This window comes from Merops nubicus, unplaced genomic scaffold, assembly GCF_000691845.1.
Source record: "Merops nubicus isolate BGI_N331 unplaced genomic scaffold, ASM69184v1 scaffold23582, whole genome shotgun sequence".
Classification (NCBI taxonomy): domain Eukaryota; kingdom Metazoa; phylum Chordata; class Aves; order Coraciiformes; family Meropidae; genus Merops; species Merops nubicus.
In genome coordinates, this window is record NW_008593175.1 from 9,559 (window position 1) to 18,826 (window position 9,268).

At 45.3% G+C, this 9,268-nt stretch overlaps 1 protein-coding gene across 2 annotated transcripts; it reads left to right on the forward strand.

Annotated features, from left to right (window-relative positions):
- The first annotated feature begins 2,479 nt into the window (after positions 1 to 2,479).
- On the forward strand, positions 2,480 to 9,003 carry DMBX1 (diencephalon/mesencephalon homeobox 1). 2 transcript variants are annotated; one of them, XM_008935388.1, is made up of 4 exons: positions 2,480 to 2,633; positions 6,823 to 7,001; positions 7,779 to 8,133; positions 8,603 to 9,003. In XM_008935388.1, the coding sequence occupies exons 1-4, from the start codon at positions 2,480 to 2,482 to the stop codon at positions 9,001 to 9,003; spliced, it is 1,089 nt and encodes a 362-aa protein (XP_008933636.1). The 2 variants fall into 2 exon arrangements, with proteins under 2 accessions (XP_008933636.1, XP_008933635.1); XM_008935387.1 differs by having other exon boundaries at positions 2,480 to 2,631; positions 6,806 to 7,001.
- The last annotated feature ends 265 nt before the right edge of the window (positions 9,004 to 9,268 follow it).

The window sequence follows — 9,268 nt, forward strand, 5'->3', positions numbered from 1 at the left end:
ATTTGATGCAGTTTCTTCTAGGCCACCCAGAAGAGTTTGTTCAGACACACATGTACACACAAAAGCATCTTTTAACAATCAGAGAAACCAAACTCTTCCTGAAGCAAGTGTTTCAGTGGAAACACTGGGCTCCAGACACAACATCCTTGGCAGCATCCTGGGAAGACTGCATAACATGGGAAAATTCCCGTCCTCTCTCTCTTCTTTTTTCCCCTTAGTGTGTAAGTTTGGTACACAAGCAACGTCATGCAAAGGGGAATAGAAAAAAACCCAGGCGTTTCTGTGAGTTGGGAATCAAATACACTTGGCCTCCCATGCATCTCCTGGCAAGGCTGAGCCTCCGTGTGGATTCTCCAGCGTCTATTAAGAATGAAGGCCTGGCAGCAGCCCAGAGCAGTTAATAGGTTCTGTGTCCTCAAATTGTTTTCACAAAACACGCAGGAACTTAATAAGTTTAGAGACTTCTAACCTGCTGCCCTAAGCTGGTGGAACCAGACAGCTCCATTCCAGCCAAAACCAGGACACCAGCTGGTTCACAAGTTAGGGGGTGGGAAGGGACATATTAAAATGAAGCTGTAAACCTCTGTTTCACTGACCATGCTGGCCAGAAAAGTCAGTCCTGCTCTTGGACTGTGTAAGTGAAGCAGTGAAGGACTATTTGGCTGGCTGCAGATGTCTTGCTGACAGTGGGGACCGGCCGAGCACTGCTGCCCATTAGAGCTGGCTTGGTGCGCACAGAGCAGTGCTCTGCTGCAGGCTGGGATGGGATGATGCTCTTCAGAAATGAACCCCACCAAGAATGGGGTGAAGCTGCACCACAGAGGCCGCAGGAACCCTTCAAGGTAGTGTCTGCGTCGGGGACCTGCAGGTCTTCCCAAGGTGATGGGAGACGTTCTCTGTGGCCACATCAATGGCACGTGAACGCTAGATTCCCAGGTTATTGGTTTATAATTACTGCAGCTTCTCTGAGATGACAATCTTAAAGACGGTACTCTCATGACAAAAAATCCCTCAGTCAGTGAAAAAAACATCCCAAAGCAGTGAAGACCATCCCTGTGCTGTCAGAGTGTTGGACCAAACTCCAGCTGCACAGCTTCCCTTCCTCATTTCTGGGCACCTGGACAGAGGGGTTCTTGCAAGGGTGAAGCCACAATGTGCCCCAGGTTGTTGCTAGACCCTATAGTACAAAATTCAGCTGTTTTTCCCAGGAATTACAGCTTGGTCTCTAGATGTTGAACAAGGGACTCCATGTTTGTGCTAGCTACATCAAGATGACATGGGAGAGAAAAGGAATTCAGAACAGGAGGGGTAGTGGCACCAACTCGTTTCCATTCCTCCCTCTTCACAGTCTGTCTTCCATGGTACAAATCCTCAACACAGGAAAAACAACAGATAATTTTTCATCCATAGTTTTGCTGTTCAATGCATTAGGTTTCTCCTAAAATCATGGGAGTTGAACCACCTCTCCAGTGATCAAAGCGTTTTCTAGGAGTTTGCTCAAATAACCTGTCTTCTTTCTTTAAGTTAGTCCAGCTGGACTTCTTTCTCTGAATGTTCATTCATTGCACTGACTTTTCTGATGATGTTTTGCTGTAAACGGTGTTTGTAAATGGCATTCTAAAAATTTCCTCTTGTGCAAATGCTCCACAACTTCCTTTCTGATATCTTCCAAAGCACAGAACCACCATCTTGGAGGCTCTCACTCATTTATAACAGGGATGAATGAACCATCACTCAGCCTTTGAGATACTAGCTCAGTTTTACAGATGGTCTGTGAGGAAATACAGCCTGAAGTTTCAGGCAAACCCAACAGTAGAAAAGAAGCCATTATTTTTTTAAAAAATAACTTCCTTGCTCTTGAGTTATGAAATATTTGTTTTTACTGCAAACCTTAATTCCCTCTTTAGCCATAACATTTTATTACTCTACAGATTAATATTCTTTTACACATATCCTTTTTTTTTTCTATGTATATTATTTGCATTTTGTTAAGAACAAATGAATGGAAACAAGTGACTCCATGAGTGGGCTCAGATAAGAAAGATTATTTGACATTTTAGCAATGGGGTGACTGAACAGCTCACTGCAGGCAATGATAGTGACAAAATCCCATCTAGTCCTGGGACAAAGCTAGGTTGGTTTGTTACAATTCACATTAATATGGTAAATTTTATTGCGGTATGTAAAAAAAAATCCTTTCCCATCTTTTGTTGAGCATATAACGAGTGGGTTACAGTCAGCTGCTGGTCTTTAAGCTTGGAAGCCAGACTAGTGTTGCTGGTGCTTTTGATCTCTAGCAGACACTTAGATTGCTGTCCCAGGCTCTGTTTGAGTTGGGAGGTTGGAGGTGAGCCTTTCATGCAGCAGTTTAAGGTTGAGCTCAGCATTTTGAAAGCTCTGTTGAGACACCAGGATGCTGGAAGTGCATGTTCCTAAGCACCTCTTTCCACCGGCTTCTGTTCTTCAGGTTTATGTGACCATGCAGCACTATGGAGTGAACGGTTACTCCCTCCACGCCATGAACTCGCTGAGCGCCATGTACAACCTCCACCAGCAGGCAGCTCAGCAAGCCCAGCACGCTCCTGACTACAGGCCCTCGGTGCATGCCCTCACCCTGGCAGAGAGACTGGCTGGTAAGAACAACTTATGGCTTTTGCTGTTCCCTGGGAGAAAAAAAAAAAACAACAAAACAAACAACACTTTCTTGCTTGCACTAAGCAAAACTTCTTCACAAGTTGGAGGGTGACACAGACAACTGGCATGGGGTGCTCTTGAATACTGGCCAGGTGGCCAAGTTCCACAGGTGACACATGACCTTCAGTGTTTGCTGACAGTGGAGCACTGCACCTTGCTGCAGACTGGCCTCCAACAGCTGCAGCAGCTGGGGGTGAGAAGGGGCACAGCCTCACTGTGTGGGATTGAAAAGAGGGAATTAAGACATTGAAATATGTTTTAACAACTGGACAAAAAATAGCAGAAATTTTTACTTTCCTGTTAATAAATAACAGCACAATGAATATGAGCACAAAGTGAATTGGATCCCTGCACCAAGGCCCAGGACTTGTATCCCTTAACAGCCATCTCCTGCCATCCCAGGCCATAGCTTTTTCTTCCGTGTTGCCCTTTCTTGCAACTATTTTCCATTTCTTGTCCTACCAAACACTCCTCCTCTCTGGAAATCAATCTGTTTGGATCTTCTTTGGGTCTCACCTTGAACTATTCCTTTCTAGGGATCCTGGGCTTTGCCTTGGGTGATGCTTGCTTGCAGGTCCTGATGGCTCCCTCTCTGTTGCTTTTGTATTTTGCGTTCCATAAATGATAATATTTCGGCTCAAAAAACCTCACATGTGACTTTACCAAGAGAATGTTATTTACACAGCATTGTTGATGGCAGGACAGCAAGACAAGAGCCACTGCATCAGAGCACCTGATCTGTTTTTCTGTGTTCAGCGATAAGTGCTGCAGCACTGCATTGATACTGTCACCAGAAGGAAACGCAAAGTCCAGACAGTATTTTAAAATTTGGTAGAGGGAATTGTTCAAAAATAATTGATGGAAACCTGATAATATTTGGTATGGTAGGGCAAATATATCTGTTCTACATTTCCTCTACCACAAAAACACACAGATCTGGCTGAGACCATGAAAGGCTGCTGCAATGTAAATGGTCAACAGTGCAACATCACTGTTTTGGTCAGGGCTTGGATGCAGTGTGGTAGGACAGACCTGAAAAACAGTATACTGAAGCTAAAGCAAAGTGTTACCGTAGATGTGATTCTAGAGACTTTCCCAGAATGGAACAATCTTCCCAGGCTGTCTGAAAATCACACATCCGCTTCAAGACAGCTTTCTAGTTGTCTGATATTAAAGGGGAAAAAAAAATGTGGAGTGACTCCTTCCAGCCTCGAGTAAGTGGAAAAAATAATCTATCCAGATAACTTTAGTGGGCTAAATTTAAGAGACACGGCCAAATAAGGCTGCAGAAGTTTCAGGACAGTCCTTGTAAGTGGGTAGTCCATGAAGGCATGGTAATAAAGGTCTTGGACTCTTTGCACCAATGAACCACAGATGACTTTCAAATATTCATGCCAGAAATGTGCCCTTATCCAGCTGCTAGTAGTGACCTCCTTAACATGGTTCCTCAGGCCACTCACTGTGGCCTGTGGGATCTCTGGGATGCTGTAGTGCAGAGCTGAGTGTTGCTGTCCTCATTGAAAAAGAACCCAAGTGGGATCAAGGAGACCTGGGCGTTAATCCTGGCTCTGCTGCTGGGCTTCAGAGTGATGGTAGGTGGGCACTTGTTCTGGTCATCCATCTCTTCCTTTCCTCACCCTTTCAGCATGTAGGTGGTCAGATGGGGGCAGATGGTCCCGAACTCCGCAATGTGCCTTTACAGACTTTGGGTCGAAAGGTGCCTCTTTCCTAGATGCAAGGATTTCTGGAAAGATTTCTGTGATCACCTGTATCTTTTACAGTAGAGCATGGAGGACTTCATGTCTTTGACCCTAACTAGGGTAAAAGCAGAAGGAGATAAAAAAAAAAAAAGATAAAACAATCTATTCTCATATTCTTGACCAGGAGATTCAATTGGTTTTCTGACCTCTTATCTTTAAAATTAATAACTCACCTGGAAGACTTTCCAAATTAAATCCCAACAGTCTCCTTGCCTGCTTATCATTGGCAGGATAGGCATTATATACCTACGATCTGGTTGCTTTGCAGTTGCTTCACATTCTTTTACTTCCAAATATCTTTCCATGCAGGTTATAGATCTCGTTTGCCTTCCAGGGACAGCCAGAATAAAGCAGCACAAAAGCAAATGACCTTAAGTCAGAAAACAGAGGTTTCTGATTGTAACTGCAAAGTCTCACCTGCAATTTATATTCTCCTTCTTGCACAAAGCCTGAACACATAGTTAAAACATTAAAATAATTGCTGTTTGGCTCTCATTGGAGTGGACCAACTTAATGCATGGGCTGCTGCCTCTGGGGAGTTGGTAGGTCTAACCTCTACTCTAGAAATTCAGGAATATTCCTGCCTGCAGGTAGGGTGCTTAACAAGCGTCCTTTCTCCTGATTCCTTGTACTTGAAACACAAATGTTAGTTTTATAAAATGTTTTGAGGTAGCTTCAGTTTCTTGTCCTGGGTCTTCCCTTGTCCTCTTCTGGCTGCACTGTGAGCGGTATCTGAATGCATCAGGGACGGTCTTTTTGCCTCTAAAGTGGCAGCAATTACCAGCATTTTAACTCCCCAAGGAGCTCCGATACCTCAAACACAAAAGTCTCTGGTACGCAACCAGCACTATATTGTATTTGGCCGAAGACCTTTAGCTCGACCATGTCTTTTCTAGGTTGCCAAAACCACACGGCTCTGGCAGTTTTGCAGGAAAGCACTGCAAATGCTGACCTAGGATGAAACAGCTGGAAGTTTGGAAGAGGAATGTTTGAGCAGTGCAAAGCTGATTTGCTACACTCATTAGCCAATGTATTTGGAGCCTGGCTGTGTGGTTCTGGGGCTGGCCCTGACAGCAGGTTTTGTTTTATTGTTTAGATTCATGCCACAATTCTTGTGACAAAAGCACAAACAGCAGCAAAAGCCTTCATCTGGCTCCACGCACTGATAATGCCAACCTTTCTCCCTGTTGGGTTGTTTTCTAGTGTGTTCATTCCTCCCTCCTACTGGAAGTCACATTCGTATCTGAATTAAAAATTATACCAGACTCTGCTCTTTCTGCATTTCCTCTGAGAGCAAACCTCTCACCAGACTATTTCACTCCAACACTACAGCACAGCATGTCCCAACTTGCATAATAAAGGTTGGATTTTTTAATTTTAAAGTATCTTATTTTCATTGATTTAGGATCCTTCTGCTCCCACTAACTGTTGTGCAATAATAACGCCTCTGGTAAAATAATAAGCCCTTTACTGTTGGCCTCAGATTTTCCCCGGTCTGAATTTCTTCTCTGCCCTCCATTTTGAAAGCCCAGTTTGCAAAGTCAGACCGTGTGAGTAGCTTCTCTACTGAGAAGAGCCCAGCACATGAGCTCTGGGCTTGCAATCAGTGGGACTGGACTTGGTCCTGGCTGCTGTTTCCACCCCAGGTGCTGCGCTCAGTAAAGCACGTGCTTTCAAGCTAAACACACATAAGCACACGAGCTTAAGTGCTTTCCTGAACTGGAGCCCAGAACAGCTCTCCGATATTGTACCTTAAGAGTGCAGTGAGCTACATGTGAGACGCTAAAGAAGATCCAGCTCAGCCTGGTTTCCGGGGAGATGCATGTCTTCTTGGTGGCAGTTACAGCTTGTGTTCAAGCTGCATGGACTCTTCCCACTATCAGTGCAGCACATCATGGTACCACTGAACCCCACTGAAGGTCTGCCCTTGGCTTCAAGGAGAACACAACACATGAAATTAGTCTCCTCTCCTCATTACAATGGTGAATCTTCTCACCTTGTTTTTAACTGCATTTCTTAACGAAAGATGCTGATGCCACGGTGGGGGTTGGGCATCTGTGTGTCCTGCCCCACTGACGTTGGAGTAGATTGGCTTATTTCATCTAAATTTAATATTGTAATCTCAACAGTTTACACAGCTGTCTGAGATTCACTCTCCAGAACAGGCATTTTAGTCAGAGGTTTTATCTCCTCAGATACCTCAATTAACCAGTAAAATGTGTGCATGTATTTTGGCATCTAGAGCCATGAAAAAAATGTTTTCTAGGTTCATCTGGTGTTAGCAAGTGCTTTATTCGACTGTCAGCATACAAATTCCAATAATTAAACTGGCCACTTTTCTTGTCTTCCAACGGCTGTACATTTCAAGACATCATTTTGGAGGCACGTTATGGATCCCAGCACCGCAAACAAAGGCGAAGTCGCACGGCCTTCACCGCCCAACAGCTGGAGGCACTGGAGAAGACCTTCCAGAAGACTCATTACCCAGATGTGGTGATGAGAGAGCGGCTGGCTATGTGTACTAACCTACCTGAAGCCAGAGTACAGGTACTGCTTGTGAATAGGGACATTTAAAAGAATGTAGCAGGGTTCCTGGAGGGTTGATAGCTCCCTTAACCCTTCAAAAATCTTCCAGTGTAACCAAAGATTTTGGGGCAGTAAAGCTGTCAAAGGGAGGGAGAGTAGGAATAAAACCATCCAAAGTCACACATCTGCTAAAGAAATTCTTAATCCACATGCACATTTTTTATATTTAGGATTGTCTGAAGTGTACACTGGTTTTCATTTTCCTTTCACATTTCTTTGGGGAAAATTTTAGAAACATCAGCAGACATCTATTTATTTATTTATTTGCAAAGCTTTTCTGGCTTTCTTAGAAGAGCAGAAACCCAAGTAATTCCAGCTGCTCTTTTCCACTAATGTCAATATTTGCAACATCTCAGGCCAAGATTTGTTTGTTTGGTTGTTTTTTTTTTTTTCAGTTTCAACTGGTGCCATGTACCTCATAACCTGCTAGTGAGGAGGATCTTGTATTGCTGGGCTTTAAAAGACAAAAAAAAAAACCACCAGTGAAGTGGCTTAAAGAATCAACATAAAGGCTGGACATTTAAAAAAAAATATATATTTGTGTGTTATTTGTCGAAGCACTGAAAACAGGTAGAGCCCTAAGATCTAACAAAGTAGAATGAATGAGATTTGGGCACAGTGGGCTTGCAGTACCTCATCACTTGGAGTTCCTTGGAGGTTCCCAGGCTGAATGGTGCTGCACTTGGCACTAAACAGGATTCTTACCAGTTTTTCTCCTTGTTGTCTGTGGCACTGAAGGTTTGGTTCAAGAACCGGAGAGCCAAATTCCGGAAGAAGCAACGTAGCCTGCAGAAGGAACAGCTGCAGAAGCAGAAGGACTGTGAAGCAAGTCACAGTGAGGGAAAGACAGAGCCACCTGTGCTGGAGACCCAGGCCACCACCCCAGACACTGAGAAGGTCCAGAACCTCCCAAGTGAGGTAGGCACAGACCTCAACTTAACCCTGTCAGAGCAGTCGGCCAGCGAGTCAGCACCTGAGGACCAGACTGATAGAGAGGAGGAGTTTAAGAGCACCTTGGATGAGGCTAAAGTGGACAAGAGCCCTGGTCTGGACAGCAAGGCTTTGAACTGCAAGAGAGCAAGCCCAAAAGCAGGTGAGGGGCAGCATCTTGGTGGCGGTTTGTGTCAGAACCTGTCAATTCCAAGGGGGATGCTTGGTTGGGTGCAGACCCTTGTTCCCTATGCCATGGGTGCCTTGCAGGTAGGATGTCTAGACTTGTTTTTTGTCTCTAGCTCTAAACAAGACCCAGAGAGGGCATGGTGTCTATTGTAGCAAGGACACAGAAAGAGCACATACCTTCTGCTCAGCTTAGAGCTGTGGGAGAACAGTGCCCAGGGGCAGCAGGAAAGCCATAGCAAAGGGGGGAGCCTCATTTCTATGCTGTAAGATACTAAGTGTGGAACAGACACGTTTAGCTCTGCCGAGCTAACACAACCCCTCTTGTTCAAGCCCCAGTATAAAAAAAGAAGCAGATGCTGCAGTCCAAACCTTACTGGGGTGCAGATCAGCACCTGCATCCAACATGTAGAAATAACTCCCATCCCCTCTGTCTCCTGCTGCAGAGTCCCCTATCAGCGCGACTGTGACGCCTTCCTCCAGCAGTGGCCTGGCTCAGACTCACTCCTACTCCTCCTCACCCCTAAGCCTCTTCCGCCTGCAGGAGCAATTCCGCCAGCACATGGCAGCCACCAACAACTTGGTCCATTACTCTTCCTTCGAAATGGGGACACCATCTGCCATGCCCTACTTGGGCATGAACGTCAACATGGCTCCGCTGAGTTCTCTGCACTGTCAGTCATATTACCAGTCGCTCTCGCATGCTCAGCAGGTCTGGTCCTCACCCATCCTGCAGGCCTCCAGCTCCCTTCCAAGCCTGAACAGTAAAACAACGAGTATTGAGAACCTAAGGCTCCGGGCAAAGCAGCATGCGGCGTCCCTTGGGCTTGACACTTTACCCAACTGACTGCCAGATGAGCTACCATTGCCCATGAGAAGATGCACCAGAGACTGGCACTAGACATGTTACCCCTCGAACCCACAGCCACTCTCATCTCTTCCTGGAGTACGGTGCTCCCTTTCAGGGAAAATTTTGCATTTATTAACGTCTTACTAGCACCACGATTGAATCAGACATTGCTACTGGCCTCGTCTCCACTAAATATTTCAGGAGAAAGGGGGAGTGGATGTATATTTAGACAGATGGACTGTCCTCTGGACTGCCATGAGTT